The sequence below is a fragment of the Canis lupus genome, chromosome 12, assembly GCF_011100685.1.
Source record: "Canis lupus familiaris isolate Mischka breed German Shepherd chromosome 12, alternate assembly UU_Cfam_GSD_1.0, whole genome shotgun sequence".
NCBI classification, from domain to species: domain Eukaryota; kingdom Metazoa; phylum Chordata; class Mammalia; order Carnivora; family Canidae; genus Canis; species Canis lupus.
In genome coordinates, this window is record NC_049233.1 from 63,111,268 (window position 1) to 63,138,156 (window position 26,889).

At 41.7% G+C, this 26,889-nt stretch overlaps 1 protein-coding gene across 1 annotated transcript in view; it reads right to left on the reverse strand.

Moving 5' to 3' along the window:
- The window catches only part of PREP (prolyl endopeptidase), a 118,009-nt gene that overhangs the window by 75,349 nt on the left and 15,771 nt on the right, over nucleotides 1-26,889 (reverse strand). Inside the window, exons 3-6 of the mRNA XM_038554825.1 lie at nucleotides 18,780-18,913; nucleotides 17,472-17,602; nucleotides 14,806-15,015; nucleotides 10,845-10,966 (exon numbers count right to left, since the gene is read on the reverse strand). Coding sequence (XP_038410753.1) covers nucleotides 10,845-10,966; nucleotides 14,806-15,015; nucleotides 17,472-17,602; nucleotides 18,780-18,913 — 597 coding nt within the window. The remainder of the gene's footprint in view (nucleotides 1-10,844; nucleotides 10,967-14,805; nucleotides 15,016-17,471; nucleotides 17,603-18,779; nucleotides 18,914-26,889) is intronic.

Here is a 26,889-nt window from a genome sequence, read left to right on the forward strand (position 1 = left end):
GGAGGAGGAGAGAAAAATATTGTTAATGAGGAGGACAACTGCATCTCAACAGACTTTTCTGAAATCCAGGTAAAAAGAAAAGAGATAAACAGGTGAGCCAAGGGCCCCAACAGGTCTTAATGAAACACTATAAATTCTCATTCCCAAAATACTGTTTTTAGGGGCGCCTGGGTGGTTGGTTAAGCGTCGGACTCTTGATTTAGGCTCAGGTCATGATCTCAGGGTAGTGGGACTGAACCCCATGTTGGGCTCCAATCTTGGTGTGGAGTGTGAGATTTTCTCTCTCCCTCTGCCCCTCCCCCTTTCACACTCACACTCTCTCAAATAAATAAAATCTTTAAAAAATATATTATTGTTTTTTTCTTTAAACATATGATATCGACTAGAATAACTGTGTTCTCTGGAAGCAGTTAATCTGATTCAAAAGCACTGACCTGTTCCAACAAGGTTGGCCTAAGACTAGCCTAACCAATTATGAAAGATAGAATTCTTAAATCTGTGCTTTTTCACAGCTTTTTTCTACTCTAGATCTATATTTTTTAAAAAATTTTCCTTAAGTCAAAATTATTTTATTTCATGAAAACCTACCTTTATGCAAATAAATATTAACAAAAAATTCTACAAATTATTGTAAATCAAATATTTATATTTGCAAATATTAAATCTAGTAACTGCACTCCAAACAATACCAACAGGGATGAAAGCTATCATTCTTTACTCATAAATAACCATTCTCTACCATTTAGCCTTTCATTATCTGCAACCAGGCGAACATCAACAGAGTAAAATGAATGCAAAAGCCACCCTAGCCAGAGCCCCCTACCCCACACGTCTGGGGTGGCTGGGGACTGGAGATGACTAGTGTCACCACAGTGGCTGGTTTTAACAGGGGAGTCGGTGTGCGAGCCAACTTGCCATCCTTTACTTACTAAAGACATAATTTAACATGTGCCACCAAACACAGCCATCCACTATTCAAGTGGTCAGAGCTGAAGCCCTTTACTCGACCAACATTTACTGAGAGTCGGCTGCTGCTGAACCAGGGCCTGGAAAAACACAGATCAACAGGACAGGGCCTTCAAGAGCTCATGCACACAGACGAACACTACAGAACATTGATAGTGAGCAGCTCAAAGTATGACAGGAGTGCAGAGAAGGGCAGCTAACAGGGACGGGAGGTGGAGGAAGGGTGAGATCTGAGAAGGCTTTAGGGGAGGGATGGCCCTTAAAGGACTTTACAAGGGAAGCAGAATTTCTCTCAAAATCGTTGCTTGAATTTTGCCTCCTTGCAATCGCTACGGTGGTGTAGCTGTCTGGTTCGCAGACCTGTGCAGACATATGCTCGAGCCACGTACATTTGTTCTCAAGTGTACGTCCTGCCAATGGATGGCAGCACATGCAGTGGACGCTGTGGTCGGCTGAGGGCCAGGAGCAGGGGTGCTCAGCTGAGAAACTCCAGGCCTGTCCTCAGGTTGGAGAGAACTGCCTCTCCCATGGTCACAAATCCTTTTGCGTTTCCCCCTAATCCCCCCCCCCTCCCCTGTCCAATGACTGATTAATGCAAGGGTCTATCAGTCAGGAAAATGCTAGCCAAACCAACTCCATCACAGCTCCTTCCTCTCTGCCCTCACCCCCCAGCCTGGGCGAAGGGTTCAAAAGCACTGCCACTCAACTTCCAGGTCTGCTTCCCAAGGAGCCCGACCTGTGACAGCATGCAAAGCATCACAACACCCTGTACACACTGCAGTGTGTAACCTAGCACAGCCCCCAACTCCTATGCTTCCTCACGGTCTCCTGGGCAGGCCCAACGAATAACTCACTTCTCCTGGTTCACCAGCCTGGCACTGAAACAAGAGGCAGCAGATGCGCAACCAGCTATCACCCTGACTGCTGCTAAGGTGCTTACTTAGAAATGTGGCTCAGGACTGTGAATTGAGAATTCCCAGCCTCCCTCATACCTATGGAGCCACTGAGAAGCCCTGGCTGAGGAAAGGTTCCCCAAAAGGAGGTCAGAGGAATGTGGAAAGAAGCGCTCCCTCTAACTTATGTGGTTTCTCAGGTTGGCATATTTTGTGCTGCTGAAGAAAATCTTGGGTAAGTGCTGGCTTCTGTTTCTGAAGACAGGACCCAGTAACAGCTGCCATACTCACGGACACTTGACCAAAAGGGCACAAGGTATGGGGTTCTCAGACTTTCTACTTTCATTGAAGGAGCCACAGTGATTCACTAAGACATTTTAATTGTGTATTGGCGGCCTTAAGAGATAGTAATACTTACCAAGGAGACCCTCGACAGACATCATTCAAACTAAGAGATGGACTATGTATTTTATACTTCATTCTGTTAGGTTCACATATGCTGCTCCAACGAACACAAAACTCATGTGACTTAGCGCATTCAGGACAACAACCTCTACAAACCCAGGAGCTCTAACACCAGAGAGTTTAAAGCTACCGGATACACCTCAGGGGAATCTAGGTCCAAATAATATGTTTTTATCAAATGTTTTCATTCAGCAAATGCCTCATGTAGGTGTAACAGTGATCCATGCAGACCAGAGTCTGGATCAGGCTGGTCCATATTTACAAGATGTCTTCAGCTTTACCATCCATTCGAGGCCCTTTTTTTTTTTTTTTAAATGAATTTACAGAGCACCTGGGTAGCTCAGTGGTTGAGCATCTGCATCTGGCTCAGGTCGTAATCCTGGGGTCCTGGGATCGAGTCTCATACCGGGCCCCCCAAGGGAGCCTGCTTCTCCCTCTGCCTAGGTCTGCCTGTGTGTGTGTCTCATGAATAAATAAATAAAATCTTAAAAAAATAAATAAATGAATTTGCAGAAATGGGGTGAAATAGAACTAATCTGATGATAATAGTTTCTCTGGAGAATGGGATCTTCGTAGTTTATTTTGAACAATAAACTTAGGTTATTATTTACTACTCTTACTAGCATTATGAACGTTTTAAAGTCATTGAATCTGGCTCTTCTCAGTCTCAATACTACACAATAAGAAAGAACAGCTGGGCTTTTCAAATGACCTGAATCAACTAGCTTTTCTTCACACATCTCATGTTAAGAGAAAATAAACAGATGATTACTTAATGTTGTAAATTCCCAATCATTTACCTACAAAGTTGTTTTTCAAATGACAAAGGCACATAGTCGTCAAACATTCTTTTTCTTTTTTTTTTTTTTCAAAGATTTTATTTATTTGAGAGAGAGAGAGAGAGAGAGAGCGCACAAGCCAGGAGAGGGTGGGGGATGGAGTGGAGAAGCAGGATCCCATTGAGCAGGGAGCCTGACACAGGGCTGGATCCCAGGACCCTAGGATCATAACCTGAGCTAAAGGCAGACACTTAACTGACTGAGCCACCCAGGTACCCCAAACACATTATCATTTTCAAAGAACAACTCCTAAGCTATTTTATGTGAGAGCTGTTGAGCTCCAGTCATGTGGTCTCATGTTAATAACCAAATCTCCACAGACATGAAATTTCATTGGTACATATAATAATTTCCACTTAGAATTTAACAAGAAAGAAAAAAAAAGAATTTAACAAGAAGTGAAGAAAGTTTTTCTTTTTTTCATAATTTGAATCTACATGCACTTTTTCAAATTGAGGAAAGTGGCCCCTTTTACATGGCATGATAAAAGAATTGCGGATACAAAAGAAAGTATCCTAAAAAGCAGTGAGACTTAAAATTGTCTGAAAATTAACAAAAGGAGTGAAAACAGATTTTAATAGCTTTGGGAGTTAATCATGTTCCTCTCAGAGCGGGAAACTTTACCAATCTTATTTCTCTTTAGTCTCTTTTGGATTCCTTTCATAATAGTAGTGAATCGTAGCATCGTCTCTTTAATATTAACATATGTTTGCAAAACTTAATCCAGGAAAACTTTTAAAGGTCGAACTAATCATCTACAGTGATGGCTTTTCACTTACAGGACTCATTATGGATCTGTATAAAAATAGGAGTAGCGTGGTACAGAAGTGCAGGGGTAGTCATACGCTCATGTGATGTTTGTCAACATAAACATCTCCAACAGGTGGTCATTAGATCAGATCATGCAGCTTTCCCAATAGAGTGTGGTCCTACAGCATTGGAGGAAAACAGAAATCAACCCAAATACTATATGATGCGTTCTCATATAGAGAAACAGACATGCCAGAAAATTTTAGGGGGAAAAAAGAACACCTTCAAAGGCAAGCAAGTAGTGTTAGGTCTTGACATGAGACAGCCGCCACTGTTTCCAATCTACCTGGTTGTTTCTCTGGCAGCGCAGTTTGGCTGTTTAAGAATCTACTGCCTGTTTTCTTTTCTCCTACTGACTAAGAGGGGACAGGTGAGACGTGACTGACCAGCAAATCCAACCCTATGACCACAAAACCCAATTCTCTCCTGTCAGGAGCTATTTCACGTGTACAGAGCAGCACTGCTTTCTAGCTTTACTCACATGGGTCTTTTGTGTGGCTTCCTGACTCTCCTTCCCCACCATCCTGCTGGGATTTTTCCTGCGTGCTAATCAGCAAGATAGACGTTGTGACGCCCTAAGGTGCTGATGAAAGACAGGACATGGGTGATGAGCCATGGCCACACACAGTCTGGATGGGAATCCACCCAGAGCTGCTGGAAAGACAACCACTCGGCCACTCCCTTGATGAACATGGGGAATCAGCAAGTGCAAGGCTCTCCACTAACACACGCTGGCAGCCTCTGGCTCCATTCCCAAAGCTAAGGTCAAGAGGACAACGCATCTTGTCTTTAAAATGACCCACGAATGGAACGTGGTGGAAATTGTGTTATGAGCCCCTAAGCCCTTCAGCAATATTTTAAAGTGTTTATAAATAGAATGGTCTACTGCAACAAGAACACCTTCCCAAGGCCCAGAGCATGCCTGTCTTGCTCCCGAGTATCGCCCGGCCCTAGCACCGTGCTGCACCCACAGCGACGGCTTCCCGGGCACCCGGGGAGCAGGTGCATGACGTGTGCTGACCGGGAAGAGGGCTGCTGAACAATTTCTGCTCCAAGCCAAAGCCATCCAGTGAGTGAGAGGTGATGGTGACGCAGAATTCCCTGAGGGACACCTGGACGTCACCGTCTATGTTGTGTAAGGCAAAGACCAGGCCTCAGGGGTCTTCATGGGCATGAACGGCAGAGGAAGGGGGGCGGGGGTAAGGAAACTAACATTCCCTGTGTGCCCACGGAGTCATCAGGCAGTGATTTTACATGTTTATATGTGTATATATATAATACATAAATGTCTATCCAAATACACACACTTGAATGATTAGGGCTCACAAGTGACATATAATAATGGCTAGAGATACGTGATAAATATTAAGATTAGGATTACTGTTGTAAAAAAAAAAGAAACCCTTTTTTTCAAGAATCAGTTACGACAGAATTAGGTTCTCAGTATAGAAGTCAGGATAGTCACAAAGAGGCTGGGCACTTTCTCCTTAATCCTTTCTAAAGGTACTGGATGCATTTTCAGAATCTTCATTCTAGAGCACCCTCTGCTGGGAAGAGTGCTTCAAAATACTTTGATTTCCTTGGTTTTGGGTGCCCTCACCCCCAGAGCTCTGGGAATCACTTCAAAACAGAGATTTTTTTTTTTTTTGATCCAGTAGAACCTTCTAAAACATGACAAATTCTATTCTCCCACAATTCAGCTTTCCAAGTTAAGCCTTATAGTCTATGTTAAATAACTGACACCACTGTCCAAGTCAAATGCTAGACAGGTTTCATACCCCCAGGGACATGAGGGAGCTGCAGGGACTGGGGGCAGGAGGCCATGGGCCGGCAGGTGAGGAGAGCAGTGGTGACCACTGCCCACCCTTCCGGGATGGAGCAACCCATGGAGGTCAGTCACTTCCCTTGGAACAAGAGACACCAGGAAGGGAACCTCCCTCTAGTCATCTTGAAAGGTCCCTGCAGAAAAAGGTTGGAAGAAGAGAACTACAGAGAGGCCCAGATCTCAAGGGAACCCTGCTGAGAGCAGAAGCCTTGGGAGGCAACACCAATGTGAGCCAGAGACTTTATCATCCACAGCAGAGAAGAGCAGACAGGTTCCCAGAATGGAGAAAGGATGCCACGTAGGGGCTAGAAGCTGGCACCAAGACACTGGTCATGACTGTAAGCGGACTGTGGCAACCAGACGTCGACAAACAGCTCCCGAGGAGCAAGAGTCCTGTTGCCCTCCTTCAACTCCTCCTCCCTGCGTGGCCGCTGGAGAAACTAATCCTCGGATAACCAAGGGGAGGTAACTGGAGATGCGGTCATTGCTCAGAATAGCCTCACCTGTAAAATGTCAATCTCAGTGTCCCAGTCTGATCATCCTCCAGAGTTCTCTCCTACCCTTCATGTCCCCCCCTTCTCTTCCTCACCCCCCTCCCCAAGCAACCACGTATCTGTTTTGTGCCATTATAGACTGGTCTGCATTTTCTAGAGTGTTCTATAAATGGAATCAAACACTGGGTACTCCTTTCTTCTGGCTTCTTTCACTGAGCATAATTATTCCTGTTGCTGAGTCTATCAACAGTTTGGTCCTTTTTACTGCTGAGTAGTACTCTATTGTAGGGATGTACCACAATTAGTTCATTCATGCATTTGATAATGGACATTTGTGCTGTGCTAGTTTGGGGCTATCTTGAATAAAGTCTTTATATGGAAAAAAAAAAGATAAACCACCAAGCAGGGGGCTGAGAGGTCCCTATTACCCTGCTAGTCCTCCATGTGCTCACCAAATCTGAGCTGGGGAGAGGGAAGCAGCATGTTAACTAGAGAGACTGAGACTTTGCTTTGGACTGCGGTGGATCTTTCGTAACAGTTCTAATACCTGAAAGCATCCAGAAAGCTGTGGGTTCTGCTGGATGGAAGTCAGTCGTCCTGGAGAGAGAGATGCCATCACAGGCAAAGAGGGAAAAACTAAAGCTGCTTCCTGGTTGTATGTTATGGACTGCTCAAGGCAAGAAAGACCTGTCCGTGCGGGAAGGCAGAGAAGGCGTCTGTGAAGGAAGAGGAGCCATAAGGAGACAGTATCTAGGATACAGAGGGAGGTCCTCAGTGAACCTAGACCGCAGCAGCCAGAGGACTATGGCAGCTCATTGGAGAAATCCACGCACCTGCACACACTCCAAGGCCCCTCCAACCACACCCACAAAGCCCAAGCTGCTCTCATATCCAGCAGCTACCTTGTCACTCAGGAAGCCTGTGTCAGGGTCAATGAGATGTTGTGCTAAATCCTCTATCCATAGACTCTCAGAGTCGTCTCCCGGAGGAAACGAAGGAGGGAGGTTTAGAGAGAAGTGATGCACCCAAGGCTGTGCAGACAGGACTAGGATAAAATCTCTGAATTTCTGTTACAGTGCACCATCACTATAGCACTAGCTCTCCATTCACACCCTGTTAAAGTGTTGAAGGTATTGACAAAATACTAGGTTTAAAATGATGATCCCCAAAGCAACTACTTGAAAAAGTAAAAGAACAACGCAGCACATGCATCAATGCATGGCTCTGAAGCAACCAACCCTGGCACCTGGTGGGGTGTCACCTGTTGTAACAAGACCACTCAAGCAGCTGGACTACGGCTTCAGGGAAAACTCACCCAGTTTGTGTTTATTAAGCCTGCTGGTTTTCTTATAGACTTCCTCTGAATAATTCCCTAGTAAGGCTTCAATCCAACATAAAGTTCCTTAGGACTCACCATATAGGTCCCTTTAGTTTTTTAACAACTTTATTTCTCCGGTGCAGTACAGATGCATCCCTTCATTTACTGCCCATCCCTTCAACAGTCATTGCTTCGGTTTCTGCAAGACTTCTTTCCTTTTGATCAGAGAGGTCAAGGGAGTGCAGTTAGGAAGACACAACAGGCTGTGAAGTCTAATGCACTCAGCAGGCAGTCCCAGCCATGGACTTGCAAGTTAATCTCTCTGGCTTTGTCCATATGATGGAATAATGACCTCCTTCTCGAGGCTTTGATAAAGATTATATTAGACAATTCACATAGAGTGAATATCTTTTAGAGAAGGGTAGAAGGATCACTTCAACTATTTAAGTCTACTTTTCTTCTCACTCTCCTAGTAGAGTTGAATGTATAGATACTAAATGCATATATATCTCCACTATATTTTTATTTATTTATTTATTTTTATTTTTGAACAAGCAAGCGAGGGAGGGAGAACATGTGAGTAGGAGAGACAAGGGGCAGAGGGAGAGAGAGAATCTCAATCAGACTCCATGCCCAGCTTGGAGCCCAACCTGGGGCTTGATCTCAAGACCCTGAGCTCATGATCTGAGCCAAAATAAGAACTGGATGCTTAACTGACTGAGCCACCCAGGTGCCCCTCACCGCATTTTAAGAAACTGGCTACTCACAATAATGCTATGAAAACACCCAAGTGTCCATCAACAGATGAATAAAATGTGGCATATACCCATAATGGAATATTATTCAACTATAAAAAAGAAAGAAAATTCTGATACACATTACAACATGGATGGACCCGAGGACTTTATGTAAGTCAAAAAGCCAGTCACAAAAGGATAAATACTATATGATGACATTTATACAATGCATCTAGAATAGTCCAACAGAGAGACAGAAAATAGAATGATGGCTGCTAGGGAATGGGGAGAACAGGGGACATGGGGAGTTATTGCTTAAAGGGTATAGTTTCAGTTTTGCAAGATGAAAAAAGTTTTAGAGATGTATACTGGTGGTGGTTGCACAATAATGTGAATGTACTTAATGCCACTTAACTCTATACTTAAAAATGATTAAACCAGAAAATTGTCATGTATATTTCACCACAATTTAAAAGTAAAAAAAAAATCTAACTCCTTCAACCAAATGCTAAGAGAGATCCATGCAACTTGAGTTGCATGCCTATTCTACTACAAAGATTATTTCCTCTTACACCAATATGCTAAATTATATAAATATTTTGGCATTTATTTCAGTAGTCACATGATCATATCATATCATATCACATATCATATCATATCATATCATTATCACACATTCACCTTAGTTAAAATAGGTCTGCTGTAATGAAATTATTAGCTTTGAAGCATAAAATTTCTCTAGGAAAGTAGGTCTTTGTTTTTATGAAGACTCCAGAGGACATAAAATTGATTAAAATATATTATTTTAGGTTTCTCCCATCAATACCTTCCCCCCCAAATGAAGTAAAAGAGAGACACACATGATCTAACATTAAAACATTGTTTGGTAGCATATTTACCTCTCTGTTTCACTCAGTTGACAGTTAAAATGTACATTATTTTATAAACCAACAACTATTATCTGTAGTAACCAGAAAACTCAGGTAGGAGGAGAAGCTGAACTCAGAAGAAAACAGTAAAAACAATCCACAAATAGTCAGAAACGCCATTAAAAACAAATAGGTAGGCAATAGGAACTCCACAAAGAAAGTTCATGGGGGAAGGGCACTTCAGTGAGAAGGAACATGCATGAAAAAAGGACAGTTTCAGGTAGTATAGGTCCTATAAATTCACTTTTAACATGCTGCATTAAATCTGGCAAGTTTTTTCTCTTAAGGGCCAGAAAATAAATATTTTCAGCTCGGTGGACCATGGGGCCTTTGAGGTTACTACTCAGCTCTGCTATTGCAGTCTGAAAGCAATCACAGACAATATGAAACAAACGGTGTGGCTATCTTCTGATAAAATGTTATTTGTAAAAGCTGGCAGCAGGCAATATGTGGCTGGAAGGGAGGCAGTGGTGTGCCAACCCCTGGTCTAGGGAAACAATAAATAAATATAGAGACAATCTGGAATGAGGTATATCAACACACATAAACTGTGGATTCCTATTCTACCCACCAGTGAAGCTTGAGATCCGTGAGCCGAAGTTCAAATATCAAATGTTCCTTTTTTACCAAAGTTCTAAATAAGTGGCTCCATGAGCTAAAGACTTTCTAATGGATTTCTCATCCCATTAAAAATGGATCAACAGGGGGTGCCTGGGTGGCTCAGCGGTTAAGTCTGCTCAGGGCATGGTCCTAGAATCCGGGGATCGAGTCCCACATCGGGCTCCCTGCATGGATCCTGCTTCTCCCTCTACCTGTGTCTCTGCCTCTCTGTGTGTCTCTCACGAATGAATGAATGAATGAATGAATGAATACATACATAAATAAATCTTTTTTAAAAAAAAGAACAGCCCACATATATCAAAACATTCAGAATGCTTCTCTTTCCTTAAAAAATATTTCATAGTACACAGAAATGAACTAACAAGAGTTAAATTTTTACTCCAAGTACCTCTACGTTTTTTCAGTTGGTTTTCAAGATACAGAATAAAATCCATAACAAGTAGCTTCAAAGACTTCAATACAGTTTGGTGATGGTCAAGACCCCCAAGTAATATGTGAACCATCTATTAGGCAAGAAAATGTCTAAAATTTTAACGCAAAAACAAGTGAACAAAAGAGGAAAGCTGTGTAAGAAAGGAAAACACATACTCTCTCTACCCACATTCTCACTTCTACAAAAATTTTTGGAAGGATGCTCTCCTCATCTTTGAGATGTATGATTCTGAATTTCAAAATGTTGCTTTATGTGATTCTGTACTTTCACTTTTTTTTTTTTTTTTTTTTACGATAAGCATGTATTACTTGTAGTATTAAAGGTTTTATGTGAGGTTGCAGTTAAAAGGTTTATCACCTTCACTATTAAGAGTCAATTTAAATGCCATTATTTTTAACAAGAGACTATCACTCACAGGATTTATAACATCCATAAAGATCACACAACAAGGATATTCATGTACATGATTCATGTGACATCGTCTTTGTGGGACAGTATCACAGGAGTGCCATACCTCAGCTCCACCCATCCACTTAGGCTCATCGGGAAACTCAGCACACAAAACATCTTCTGATTGATCAGTCCCCAATACATGGTAACAGAGCTTCTGATGGAGATTGGTGGATGTCTCCGTACCTGAAGGAGTTAAAGATATATACTGAAGTACAGTTGGCAAAGAAAAATCTATCCCACCCATATTGTACAGTGCTAGAAATGTTTAAAAAGTTAATTACCTGGCCTCAGGATACAAAGTTAATATGCAAAAGTAAACTGCTTTCCTATATATCAGCAATGAATAAATGGCATTTGAAATGAAAAACACAGTATCATTAAGCATATAATACACAGCACAGTGACCATAGCTAGTAATAGTTAATGATACTGTATTGCGTATTTAAAAGTTGCTAAGAGGGATCCCTGGGTGGCGCAGCGGTTTGGCACCTGCCTTTGGCCCAGGGCGCGATCCTGGAGACCCGGGATCGAATCCCACATCGGGCTCCCGGTGCATGGAGCCTGCTTCTCCCTCTGCCTATACCTCTGCCTCTCTCTCTCTCTCTGTGTGACTATCATAAATAAAATAAATAAATAAATAAATAAATAAATAAATAAATAAATAAATAAATAAAAATAAAAGTTGCTAAGAGAGGAGATGTTATCTCTTCTTTATCACAAGAAAGAGAATTTTATAACTATATATGGTGATGTGATGGAGACTTATATGGTGATTATTTCATAATATATGCAAATATTGAATCATTAGGTTGTACACCTAAAACTAATATAATGTTCTATGTCGATTACACCTCAATAAAAACTTTTTTAAAAAGCACAATACCAAAAAAAAGCACAATACCATTTACATTAGTAGCCCCCAAAATTATATGCTTAGGTACAAATCTAATAAAATATGTATAAGACTTATATGAGAAAAACTATAAAACTGATAAAAGAAATCAAAAAAGAACTAAATAAATGGAGAGATATTCCATGTTTATGAACAGAAATACTCAATATTGTCATGTCAATTCTTCCCCACTTGATCTACAGATGCAATTTAATTCCAATAAAAACTCCAACAAGTTATTTTGTGGATATTAGTGAGCTAATCCTAAAGTTTATATGGAGAAGGAAAAAACCCAGAATGGCCAACACAATATTGAAGGAAAAGAACAAAGTTGGTGGAGTGCTACTACCCGATTCGAGATTTACTGTAAGTAATCAAAACAGTGTGGTGCTGGCAAAAGAACAGACAGTAAAGCAATGGAGCAGGGTAGAGAGCCCAGAAATAGACCTATGTAAATACAGTCAACTGGTCTTTAACAAAGGGGCAGGGCAGCCCGGGAGGCTCAGCGGTTTAGCGCCGCCTTCAGCTCAGGTTGTGATCCTGGAGACCCGGGATCGAGTCCCATGTCAGGCTCCCTGCGTGGAGCCTGCTTCTCTCTCTGCCTGTGTCTCTGCCTCTCTCTGTGTCTCTCATGAATAAATAAATAAAATCTTAAAAAAAAAAAAAAAAAGGAACAAAGCCAATACAATGAGCAAAGACGGCCTTTTCAACAAATGGCGTTGGAACAACTGGACATCCACGTGCAAAAAAATGTCTAACAGGCCTTATACTCTGCAAAAAAATACCTCCAAATGGATCACAAACCTAAACATAAATGCAAAACTATAAAACTCTAAAAGTTAACATATGAGAAAATCAGAATGACCTTGGGTTTGGCAACTTCTTAGATACAATGTCAAATGTATGATCCAGGAAAGAATGAACTGATAAGCTAGACTTCATTAAAATAAAAAATTTGTTCTGTGAAAGGCACTGTCAAGAGAATAGGACAAGTTGTCACAGGCCGGGAGAAAATATCTGCAGAAGATCTATCTGATAATGCACTGTTACCCAAAATTTACAAAGAATTCTTGAAATTCAAAAATAAGAAAACAACCCTATTAAAAAAAAAAAAAAAAGGGTCAAAGACCCTAACAGAAACCTCACTAAAGAAGATAGGCAGATGGCAAAGAAGCACAGGAAAAGATGGTCCACATCGAATGTCAGCAGGGAAATGCAAATTAAAACAATAATGTCACTACACATCTATTAGAGTGGACAAAATCCAGAATAGTAATACCAAAGCTGGGGAGAATGTGGAACAAAAGAAATTTCTCACTCATTGCTGATGGGAATGCAAACTACTACCGCCACTGTGGAAGACAATGTAGTGGTTCCCCTTTCCTTTCCCCTTTTTTTCCTTCCTTTTTTCCTTCCTTTTTTCCTTCCTTTTTTCCTTCCTTTTTTCCTTCCTTCCTTCCTTCCTTCCTTCCTTCCTTCCTTCCTTCCTTCCTTCCTTCCTTCCTTCCTTCCTTCCTTCCTTCCCTTTCTTAAAATTAATTAATTTGTGAGAGTGAGCACAAGCAAGGGGAGGTGCAAAGGGAAAGGGAGAAACAGGCTCCAGATGTGGAGCTTGATCCCAAAACCCCATGATCTCAGCCAAAGGCAAACACTTAACTGACTGAGCCACCTAGGCATTCCCATTTCGTAGTTTCTTACAAAACTAAACATATTCTTATAATACAATCCAGCAATCACTGAACTCCTTGGTATTCACCCAAAGTATCTGAAAATGTATGTCTACGCAAAAACCTGCACACAGATGTTTCTGGCAGGATTTATTTCTAACTGCCAAAACCTGAACTCTACCAAGATACCCTTCAATAGGCGAATGGATTGAAAAAAAAAAAAAAAAAATAGGTCAATGGATAAATAAACTGCGCTATATCCAGATAATGGAATTCTACTCAGTGAAATGAATTACCAAGCCATGAAAAGACATGGAGGAAACTTAAATGCATATTACTAAGCAAAAGAAGCCAATCTAAAAAGGCCATATCTGTATCATTCAAATTATACGACACTCCAGAGAAGGCAAAGCTATGGAGACAGTAAAATTCGTGGTTGCCAGAGGCTAGTAGAGAGGGAAGATAAACAGGTGGAACACAGAGGATTATGAGGGTGGTAAAATTACTCTGTAGGATACTACAATGGTGGATACACATCATTATACATTTTTCCCAACCCATGGAACATACAACACTAAGAGTGAGCACTAATGTAAGCTCTGGACTTTGGGTGATTATGATGTGTCAATGGAGACTCACCATTTGTACCTACTCTGGTGAGGAATGTTGAAAATAGAGAAGGCTCTGGGGGAGGGGGGGGGCGGAGGGGTCATATGGGAAATCTCTGTACTTTCTGCTTAATTTTGCTGTGAACCTGAAAATGCTCTACAAGATAACTTAGAGAGAGAGAGAGAGAGAGAGAGACTAAGTATTGACTGGATATCACTCTGGAAGTAATCCACACATACTTGTTGATTTCGGAAGATGTTCTTGAGACTGAACTGTTTTTTTTGTTTTGTTTTGTTTTGTTTTTAAATTATGAAAAGGTATTAAGCTTTCAGGACAGTGAGAAACAAGTAAGATAACACCATAATAGAAAAGAAAGCTTTGTAGCACTTGGTGGTTTTCCATGGCTTTTCCAGGAAGCACATAGTTGGGATTGCTTAGCCTCGATGTGAGTCTGTCCATCACACAACCTGAGGATGAGAAACCACAAGGCTCAGAGCCAAAGCCCCTGACATGGAAGAGAGACAAGCCAAGATCAGCTAAATGACCCACAGCTGAACAGAGACACATGCCAGAACTCAGCTAATCTAGAACTGTGTGGCCAACCCACAGACTCACAAGCAAACAAAAATAAATAAAATAAAAAAATAAGAATAATACAGTTATTATTCTAAGACATTAAGTTTTGTGGCAATCTGCCACACAGTAATTGTAACTGCTACAACATTCTTTGAGTAATTGTAACTACTACAACATTCTACACCAAAAAACCTTCTATGTAGGGTTAGCTTTTAAAGTCATATGAAGTCACACTTCTATTTCCTGAAAAAGATGCACCACCTGACATCTTAACTTACCATCACTTTTTCCATCCTGTTGGGGATATGAGTTGTAGAACATCCCCTTCCCATCGTGGGTCCATGCCATACAGCTGAACTTGACTCTCTCGAGCACATCTGGAAGCTCTTTGGCACCATCGACTTTCATGAACTTGATCGTCACCCAGTCTGAGCCGCTGGCACTCAGACCATAGGCAAAATATTCACCATCTTCACTGAATGCATAGCCTATGGGACACAGGAGAAATTCTCACACAGTGAACATGGGGGCACAACCCCTGGCCTTGCCTGCTGCCCTCTGTGCTGTCTGACAAAGTTTTCTGCCATAAGTGCCATGGAAGGAGCAGGGAACCTTAATGAGGAACCCTGGGGACTGAGCCCAGGCCTCAAAGGAATTCACTTCATGAGCATGGACAAGTGTCCTAGCCCCTCCAGGTCTTAGTTTCTTCATCTGTAAAATGATGTATTAGATTACATGACCACTAACATGCCTCCATTGTTTATATTTCTACAATTCAATGAGCAGTTCAGTTAAAAGCAGGGCTCATCCTGAGACTTTCAGCATATTTTATTTATACTCTAAAAAGAAGGAGGGGGGGAAAAGAATAAGGAAACTGCTTGTAGAGTAATGACTGGATTATGACACATACCATGTAACAGAACTAAATGGAAGCCATTAAGTAATTTTTGGAATGGAGTCCAAACTATTTGAAATCACTTTTTACAACCTCATTTTCTGCATATTCCTGGCACTCAAGGATTAACATCCACACCACCTGACTAGCACAAGCCAAGGTAAATAAAGCCTGAGGGTTGCAATGAGGGCTCACACAGAACATAATTCTAAAGAACCACGAAAAAGAAAGAAAAGTAACACCATCCATGAACCATTATGCGTGTCTAATTCTTTAAGTCCATGAGAGAATGTTCTAATCACTATGGAATGTGTGTTAAGAAATTCTGTATATTTATGTATAGAAAGCACCAGACAGTGACACGAGAGATTTCCTCTTATGATGTTTGCTAAACTTTACTAGGGGTTTAAAATTACTGTCAGAAATCCAACTATTTTCATAGGTTTCCTACTGCTTTACATGGAATTTCTGTTGGTGGTAAATAAGTTTAAGATTTCACAAGACCTACTTATTAACCCTTTATAATTCCTATTAAGTACTCAGGCTCACCTATATATAAATACAGAAAAGAGTCTAGAAGGCGATAGGGAAAAATTACTTCTTACTCTAAATTATTTATATATAATTAGAAAAATTTCATGAAAATTTTAAATAAAAACGTTCATTTGAAATGTATAAAAAAATCATATGGTATCAAAAAAGAATCTGTATGTTCACTTATATGGTAACTCCCCTATAATACCATTTTCAGGAAATTTGAAGACTAGGTCAGGTCCCATGTCTAATTTTCCTTTTCAGCTATCAGGACCTGTACATGGCAGGCATTCCTTTAAAAGGTCCTGAAATGGATTTTCAGAGACCCTCTTGTAATGAAGTTCTTCTGGATAAGTTACAAGATAGACCTTTGTTAAAATTAAATGACAGCCTGCACAGGGTATATTACTGCACAGAACCAGTGTATTACATTTGCTTACAACCGCAAGCTCAAATTCATAGAAGAATGTTCTTAGTTAGCTGGCTGGCATCGTATTTTCAATATTGATTACTTTCAACACTAATTACATAAAGGATCATTATTTATACACACAGCCTACTTGAGAAGGAGAGAGGAGGAACCATTAAATGACTGAGTGGCTTTATAAAAGGGTCTTCACACAGTGCTGTGGGAACAGGGCCCTTTCACTCCCACCTACTCGATTACAGGACTAGAGTGTTCTAATCGCTCAGCTCCACAGGGCTGAGCCTTCATTGTGCTTTCTCTATAAAAGAGAAGATGCTACGGGGGGATGCTGAGCCAACTCCACTAAAATCTAGGATCCTAACAAGAGATGATTCTCAGAGTACACAATTATTAAAACATAGAACCAGAGAATAGCCAACATCCTTCCCTAGAACTAGAGCTTAAGGCACAAACCTAGGGTAATCTTTATGGCCTGTGAAGAAGGTTACCTTGGGGTGGAGTTATTTAGAAGACACAGAGCATCTATAGGCAAAACTTACCAATTTGGGTTTTAAACTTGCATCTTCAGGGAACAAGGTATCAAGTTGACTAATTTCTTCAAGACTGTGGTTTTCTACTTCAAATTCTACAATACTGACAACTAAATTTTAAAACTCTGATCACTTCCTTTTCACCAAGGAAAGGGATCTCATAAATATTCTTTCCTGTCCTATATTCATAGCTGGGACATCCTTCATTCTTCATAGAGCTTAAATTACTTATATAAGATTTTTTTTCCTTAAACACAGACAGGTCTCAGGGATGTTAGAAGCAATGATGATGATACTTAAATATCTCAGAAGCCCTAGAAGCTAATTTGGGTCCAGTGTGAATTATTCTCCAGTTCCACTTCAGGCCACCAGAACATGTGGCTACTCATGTATTCTAAAGATACTGTGCAAAAATTAGATTTCCTGATATTGGATGTGCATCTGTTCTACAATATGGTCCATCCTGTCTGGTGTTTTAGAGGTGAAGTGACTGCACCAAAGTTAGAGCCACGAGTGAGGGCCCTGGGACTCCTGTGGGCTTAGCTGTGTAGCACTCACCTCGGAGCGCCACCGTACCATCATCAGAGAGTAGGTTGGGGTCGAGGAACACTCTGGCTTCACCATCTAAGGAATCCTGTACATATAATACTCGTTGGTTCTGCAAACCTGTATTGTAAAAATAGAAATACCTGGGGGACAGAGATGGTCTTTATTTAGCTGTGGGCTTTTCCATTTGTGGGGTACAATCAAATACACATAAGCAAAAAGAAAAAGAAAAACAAAACATAGATGTCTAATTGAAAACGGAAAAAAAAAAAAGAAAAAGAAAAAGAAAACGGGCCATGCCAGAGACATGGGGACTAGGGTAGAAGGTCCCACCAGCTTCCTGTAACTAGAGTTTGGTATCTGAATTGCTTTAAGTGTTGAAATAATTTACTGTAATCCTGCATATTAGCTAACCAGGGACAAATAAAGACTTCATCATTTGCTAGAACTAAAACTGATAATCAAAAAAAACAGTAACTTTTTTCAATGGAGGAAAAAAAAAAAAAAACAGATTTTCTAAAATAAAATGATGGATCCTTCCCTGGACAGGCTGCTAGGGCCGGGGTCAGCAAGTCTCTTCTGCATTGGGCCAGACAACAAATATTCTCTGTTGCTACTTGTCAATTCTATAGTTGTACAAAAGCAGCTAAGATAATCTATAAATGAATGGACACGTTCTGTGTGCCATTTCGATTTTATTTACAAAAACAAGCAGCAGGAAGGGGTAGGCATATAGATCATACTTCACTGATATGTGTGTGTGAGTGTGAAAGAGACAAGGAGGAGGGCATCTAAGAAATTCTCAAGTAAATTTGTGCTGATGATTCCACAGAGACTTAAAAAAAAAAAAGAAACGGAACGAGAGAATATGTTTATATCAGTGTGAAAGGGAGAAGAACAAGAGAAGTGAATTAATGGGTGCCATCTCTTGGCCCACTTTCATTCTTAGATGAAAGAAATCCATATAATAAAAGCTTTTCTAGTAGTTTAAGCCAAAGAGTATTTTAGAGGCAAACAAATCTCCACTGCTGTCTACAAATCATCCTAGCTCACCAATTACTAGCCATAAGATAACAATAATTTCCTACAATCTAGATTTGTTTTGCTAGGAAATACCTCCACTAACTTTCTTAATCGTTATTTTGAGAATATGGCCAATGGACCAAAAAACATTGTTCCCATACTCAAGCACAGAAATGAATTGATTTCTTAATGGATTAAGTTCATAAACTAAGTTATTAGGACTTTGTATTTCAAGATTTAAGAAAGCATCCAATTAGAAAAGTAAAACGAAAATTAAATAAAAGCAACCTCACATACCGTTTTCCTTTCTTGAAGTGGCAACTATACTTGGGGTAGTCATAGAGTTCAGTCATTCTCTCTTTGTATAAACCCCTGAGAGGACACTGCTCAAGGAATGGCACAGTAATCTTGTTCTGGGCCTCAACGAAAGCCTAGAGAGAAAATTCAAATGGACAAAGCAAGTCAGATATATAATTTTCCACGTGGAATGTTATCCACTGATAGGCATCCGTAAAAGCGTATTTTTCTCTCAATAAATAATATCTAGTCCTTACATGGCACTAACTACAATTAATTCATCTAGAACTCACAATAACCTTATGGAGAAGGTTCTTTTATTAGCCCCAGGTTATAGATGGGGAAACTGAGTCTCGGAGTAGATGAACAGCTGCCCAACATCATACAGCGAGGAAGTGGGAGAGCTGGCTCCTGAATCTATCCTCTTAACAAGCACACTCTACTGTGTTAAGATCACCCAGGGTTCCATTCTTCGTAGTCAGCAGCCTCGGATCCCCCAAACCATCAGAGTTAAAGGAATAAATACCTTGGCACGATTTTCGCAATTTTGTTTTGGCCCCACCATCTTGCTAAAACCCACGATCTGTCAACTTCAGAGATCCTTTTTAACATTTGAAACAAGAATATTTTTTAAGGATTGGAGAATGGGTGGCATTAAATAAGAATATCTACAACTATGGTTTTCAAGAAGGGCAGGGGACGGTTTGCAGGAAGTCAGGGGACCCTGGTGGCAAAGGCAGGGCGCGGGGCAGGTTTTACAACAGATCAGCTGTATCCAAGCATGCCCTATTTGTAACTAAGCAGTTATTAAGTTCCCGGTACTAGAAAAGCTTAGACTCAGAATAATTCATGTCTGGCGACTAGTAAGAAATCAAACAAGAATAAATACATCAGCTCTAAATTCAATTGAAGGCTTAACCCAATGTCTACAAACAATTAAGTCCTCAGAAGAAAATTTCAAGAAAATTAAGAACATAATAGATTTTGAATGGCAGCCAAAAATGTGTTATTATCAGACTCTAGTTGTGGATGGATCATTAAGGCCTCAGGGCCCATTCTAACTCAAAACTGTCTTCGAATGGGATCTCCTACACAACCACCAACTGTGCTCTGGAGAACCACGATTCTGTGTTGAGACAAAGCTGTTCTAAAATTCATTAAAATTCAAAATGTGCTTGAAAACAAGAGAGAAGGAATGGAAAGCATGACTAAAATGATGAACAACATTTTTCGCAAGAGGATCAATTCAAGAAAAATAAAATTGCAATGGGTCATATTTCTTATTTCACCCGAACAGAAAATAAAATGTTTTGAGTCCCAAAGAAATATACTTCCAACTGCCTATCGCTAGGGATTGGCAAACTTCACCCTGGCCTGCTTTCCTATGACACTTGAGCTAATAATAGTTATATATTTAAAGAGTCAGAAAACAAAAAATAAAAACCTAACAGAGACCTACATGGCTCACAACATCTAAAATAGTTAATACGTGGTCCTTAATTGAAAAAAATTTGCTGATTCCACTGTGCTTCATTAAAAAGAGTGTCAGTGAGGAAACGGGCTTCTGTTTTTGTGTCACAACATCGATGTACAGCTGCGAGCCATGCAGGGGCAGCCTTGTGGAGATCACGAAGTGTGCGCAAGAGCATTGCCTGACTTCGTGACGGAAGGAAATGCCACGTCTACTTTCCAGACACGGATATGGAGGGCATGCAGTACTGAAGTCACTTTGTAAAAGTCACACAGTGACTTAGCAGTAGCACTGAAGTGGAATTACGGCTGATCCCTGAACAACACAGGTTTGAACCACGTAGGTCCACTGATGTGTGGATTTTTTTTTTTTTTTTTTACAGTTCCGTAAGTGAATTTTCTCTTCCTCATGATTTTCTTAATAACATTTTCTTTTCTCTAGCTCACTCTATTGTAAGAATACAGTATATAATATATATACGACATACAAAATACATACAACATACAACATTAATCGACCATTTACCATATTTGTAAGGCTCCCAGTCAACAGTGGGCTACCAGTCAAGTTTGGGGGAGTAAGGGAATTTCTACCTCATGGGCACCTCTAACTCCTACACTGTTCAAGGGTCAGCTCTACTCTATTCCCATCACGGTAGGAGGGACTGAGGCCGGCTCCATGCCTGATTCTGGATGTGCGCTGAGCAAAAGTAGACAATCGGGGGAGAAGGGAAGCTGGGCCTCCTATGATGTGCCCCCACCTGGGCAAGGCAGGGCTGCACAGGCACCTCAGGGGACTGGTACTTCAGCAAGCACTTAACCTGGTGTGCACTGTGGAAAGAGGGGTGACAAGTGTAGGACAAGCTCCCTACCATCGTGGAGTAAACATTCTACTGGGGGACACAAAACACAAGCCAGAGGGTTACAGAGGACAGTTGGTCCTCAGGACACATGCAGGATAATCAGGAGCATCTACAACCGTGCTGGCCCCGAACTGCTCGCTGGCCGCCCAGGGGGAGGCGAGTCCAGAGGCTGAGAGGACGTGCCATGAGCAAGGTGACATCACTGCGACATCTTTGTTACCTTTTAAAAAAATATCAATCCACATCGGTTTGGAAATGTAAAAACTAGTCATTCACCCAGAACCTGGGAAGCACTGGGAAGAAGGACACTTATGTCAGGGAGGGTGGCCAGGAAGGCCCTTGTGAGGAGGTTCTGAAGGTCTGCCAGGCGAGAGGGAGCAGCCAGGCAAAGACAGGAAAACCGCTCCAGACAAGGAATAACAGGTCCAGGGCCCTGGGAGGGGTGGGGAGGTGGGGGCTGGTCAGGCGTGAAGGACAGTGGGGAGGTCAGTGAGGCTGAGAATGAGTGACAGGAGCGAAGACCCGGGCAGGAGTGGAGTATGTAGCACCTGGTGAGCAGTTATGAGTCTGAATCTTGACTCTAGGTGAAAACAAGCTAAGATTGGGAAAGGAGATAGTTACATGCCCAGTTTACCTTTAAAAAAAAAAAAAAAAAGTACCCTTGCTTTGGATGAAGAAGACTAGGGGAGCAAAAGCAGAGGTCCGGAAGGTGGGCCAGTGGTCCGGGGAGAGCCGAGGCCAAGTGAAATGGTCGGTCTCTACAAGGAGCATGAGTGACCCCTGTATTGGGTCGGGATCGGGGACAGGGAGGAATGGGCACAGTGCACATTAGTGTGTGGATTTGATGGGTCTTTCCCAGATAGGCCTCATCAGGACATTCTGGCTACCTGGGTCTCCCACCCTGGGATCCCAGCATGCCGAGGGGCTTGGCTGGCACTCTTCTTCCACTGGAGGGGCCTCTGCAGAGGGCAGCCTACAGGCATTGATTGTTTCCCTTATCTTTCCAGTTGGTGGCCATCTGAGACCGATCGAGGCCTCATCCGGGCTCTAGTAGGACCACGGTGGGTCCAAGAGATAGAGATGGCTCAGTTCATTTTCTTTGGAAAGGTGGAACTGTATTCTTCAACTGCTTCTCCATCTCGCACTGCTTCTGTTAGATGTCTCATGGTACAGTCACAACCGTGGTTCCAGCTCACACTGGAGCAGGCGCTCTGGCCTTTCTCGTTTCAAATGTTCCTAAAACTGTGATGCCAGGCATAGCAATGCCACTAAATAACAAAACAATTCGAGGATTATTGTGACCAATTTTGTCACCGCCAGCCTCCCCCACCCCAGCCACAGATATTAGCTAATTACTCTAACTAGAGCACTATTTAAAGACTGTACCTTTCCAAGTCAAATACCTACACATAAAACCAAACAATGTTCAAATTCCTCAGGCTCAAGTGCTTTCTTCATGCATATCTTTATCACTTGGGCAAACCCTTTTCATGGTGAGGGTGGCAAATCTTCTGTAATGGGGCTTCATGAAATTTAGATTTCCACATACTGTCTATATGACTTCTGATATCTTAATCAGGAAAATACCTTCTTGGTCACTTAGGGGTTCATAGTCTGGCTTCTTGGTCTAAAAATCAGAATAAATCAGGGGAAGAGGGAGAAAACGAGGAAAGAGAGAGAAAAAAAACTCATGATGTTAAAGACGATGATAGACAAGCAGGGTGAGGAGAACCGGAGTCATCTTTGTTCTTCCAGAAGCTTCAGTGTCCGCCATCACACTCCAGAGTGTTGGTCAAGTGACTGGATTCTGGAAGCCCATTAATGAGGCCTGCAGCTGAGCCTCTGAAGATCAACTGTTTAGACTTTATTACTATGGATGGATCTGCACACGTCGAACAGCTGTAAAACTAAAAAACCCTACTGACATCTCCTTTTGCTCTGAATATCGGAAAGCTCCACCGGCAAAGCAATGTTTCAGTTATGCACAATGAGAAAGTTCTGGAGATCTGCTGTACTGCACTGTGCCTGTAGTTAATAGTACTGTCCATGCACACAAAACTCGGGTCAGAGGGCAGATCCTGTCTGAAATGTTCTCACCACAATGAAAGAAAAGAAAAATGAAAAGCCCCCTGGCAAAGGGTCACTCAGGTGGGAAGCTGGAGAGAGATTCCTTTACCCTAAACATCTTCAGAAAGAATTTCTTGGTCGTCTGAGGTACTGTTTTTATAATATTTTTATAAAATATTCAGTGAGTATTGGAAGCAATGGGGCCTGTATTTTAATCTCACGGGCCCTGTATTTTAATCTACAGAAACAAGTCCTCTCCTAAGTACAATCCATTCATATGTGAGAAAAATGCAGCATACAGGTGGTTACTCGTTAACTAGCTATATAGAGAGAACGCCACAATTAATGTAAGATAATCTGTTTAGATGGATCAGGGATAAAGGTTAAGTGTTGCAGGAGAAAAAATAAAGGAGAAACTACTTCCTAGGATGGGACGGGGTGAGGCGGAGTGGGGCACGCTGGGGTCAAGACGACCAGAAACCGACTTGGGCTAACAACCTCCACTCTTCCCAAATAAACAACAGAAATTAAGGATGGCCCTATGCACACCCTACAAAGTTTGAGGAGTTTCTGCTGCATTATACACGCACACACGTTATGTGTGTGTAAATATATATACAATGTGTGTGTGTAAATATATGTAAATGAATGACCCCAATAAAGCAACTTTCAGGGGCTTCTGGAGAAAACAGCTGGTGTCAGAGCAAGGCCTGCAGAAAACCATGGTCCCCGTCCACCGGGAGGCCAGAGGGAGAAGCATATGTGGGTTCCCTCTCCCTGCTGGGAGTGTAGCAGAATTCAGAAACGACTCTCCAAGTACAGGGATACCCTTAGAAAAAAAAAAAAGCAGCCAAGGGGTGGCAAAGCTCATCCCTGATGCTGTAGGACCCAGGCCCGGAGGGCTGGACAGTCACACAGCAAACTGAAGGCAGGTGAGGCCAAACAGAGAATTGGAGGCAGCTGCTTCAGGAAACATGTCTAGAAATTCCATTCCATAAAGGAATGGAATAGTGTATTTTACAAGACTAATAAGAGGAATGTATACCCTCCCAAAAAACAGAGCAAGAGTGAGGGGGAGAAGACGAGGGCCCCATTTCTTCCAATACTCACTGAATATTTTATAAAAATTAACAGTACCTCAGACGACAAAGGAAATCTTAAATCTCAAGAAGAAAAGCTGGTTCTGGTCACGATTGTAGCCACAATGCCATTAACCTCAACTAAATGAGGTGCCTTTCTCTTCCTGGCCCCACAAACCCATTACTCGTTCCCAAAGAGGAGAAACATTGAATTCAAGTGGTGAGAGCCCCAAATCCACCGGGCTTGTCTTTTAACATTAAAATCCCAGAGTGGGTCCATCTCTTCTCTCTGGAACCATCTGCCCTCAGGGGAGGAAGGTTCACACTGAGCTTCCAGCTACACGTGATTATCAGGGCAGGTGGGGCTTTCCAGAAGTCCAGCCAGATCTCTGTCCACCTTCTCTGCCTGTCCCGTATGTGCAAAATGGCTTGACCTTATAGTCAAGCCTTGTTCTCAAATCTGGTCACTACCAGGGAGCCCATTCAAAGCTCAACTTTAATGCCATTTGGCTCAATCCTTTGGTATAGATGCTACTAACCAGAAACCTGACAAGGACGGAGGTTACCTCAAATCCAAACCCAACTAAAATCCTGAACACGAAGACATTAAATGCATTTACATCCTCTCTTGAACAACTACTTGATCAATGAGGGAATCTGAACTATAGTAAGAACATTTAGAAAACAAGAAAAAGACTATTTAGAATTGAAATGCATGAGATGTAGCAAAACATTTGGAGGTGATACCTATTTCTTGTTGGTACCTCTGAGAAGACCTGCTGATAGAGTAGCGGGGGGAGGGTGGCCCTCCCAGCACCCCTCCCCTGGGATCCAGGGAGTGATCCAGGGTGAGGCAAACCATCCCGAAGCATGAGGCTTGCACTGGGTGCAAGGGCAAGTTTCTTGACTCACACCCACATCGGGGTAGCTGACCTGATCCGGTCCCACAGCACTGATTTCAGGAGTGGATCTGAAACAAGCTTGGGGGACACTGTTGGTGCCTGGGTGTGCCGTGTGCCGAAGGACAGCAATCACACCGTGACGGATGAGGCACGCCTGGCACAGGTGCTCTGCATCTGAATAAAAAGGCTGGGCTGGAAAGTGACAGTTGTGTTTTCAGGAAGTTTGTGGTTTACTCTCTCTCTCTCTCTTACACTCTCTCTCTCCATCAGATTTTACCATTTCTGGGCACCAGTAGCTCGCACCACCGTCTGTCATAGATGATGTTATTGATACCTCTGTCTGTATTCTAACTACTCTAACTCCCTTCTACATCCTTTATGTAAGTGAACCCTATTCATTGTCATAAGCAGAGTCTTTCCATCAATTCTTCTCTATGGGCAACAGTCAATAAGGTAGTCATGAACCCAGGCAAAACAACCAGATTCCTTTTTCGGTAACAGAGACGAACGCTGGAAGACAGAAGTTATCTCATCTTACAAGATTTGGGGATATGAGGTCTGAGTAAAACCTAGAGAGGCAAGGCCCATCTTTCTCTACCACATGGGACACTCAGAGAAAACAGAAAAACAGAGAAAAGCCAATGATCTAAGAGACAAAGAGAGACAGGTGTCCAGAAACATCATATGTACTCCTGGATTGAGCTGTGCGTAAAGGCACGTGAACCCTGACCACCAGGTACGTGAGCCCCTCAGCTCCTTTTTTGGATGAGCCAGCATGAGCTGGGCTTCAGGTCCCGCTAATCAGGAGTCCTAACATAGCTCTTCTAGGGGTCCTGCAGTCGGCTGAGCAAGGTGAGGTCAGCCGAACACGAGCAGCCCACGAGAGGAACCAACCAGAAGCTTGCCCAAGTCCTGGCTGGCAAAGCCTGAAAAAAGGCATATCTACACGAATGGTGTCTTATCAGTAAATGAGAAAGGGAAATTAAATTAAATATTCCAATCAAAAAGTTTTAAAGTAACAAAAGAAAAAAAAAAAGAAGAAATTAATGAACCAGAAAATTAAAAAGTATGACTTTTAAGTCCTCAAACTGCTTCTTTTTTTAAAGAAAGAAAAAAATCCCACAGATTCCACCAAAGCTTCAGCTAAACTAATCAAGGGAAGTGGAGAGATGGTACGGAAACACAAAATTAGAAGTGATAAAGAGATACAGCCATAGACAGGGTAAATTCAATAATGTGAGAAACATTACAGATAACCCCATGCTGGTAAATTTTAGAATCATGAGGATATGGACAACTTTCTAGGAAATACAAAGGACAAAAATTGATCTAAAGAGAAAGAAAGAAGATTTGAACAAGGCAATAACCATGAATGAGGAAAAGAGCCCAAGAATTAACTGCAACAAAAGAATCCATCCCCGATAGCTCTAAATTATCACGTAGATCATTTCCGTGCTATTTAAAGTGCTCTAAAAAAATAAATAAATAAAGAATAAAAAATAAAGTGCTCTATAATAAATGGAATGGCAAGTGTTTATTAAGCACTTACTTGAGTCTACCATTTTGCTGCATGGTTCAAAAACATCATCAGTTAAGTTTTCACACAACCATACACAGTTTTCTCCAAATTGTACGTCTGAATTTTCAGAGTATCAAAAGATATGACCAATGTCACATCTGATGAAACTGGCATAAAGATTCAAACCTGTCTTTCCACCTCTGAAGCTGC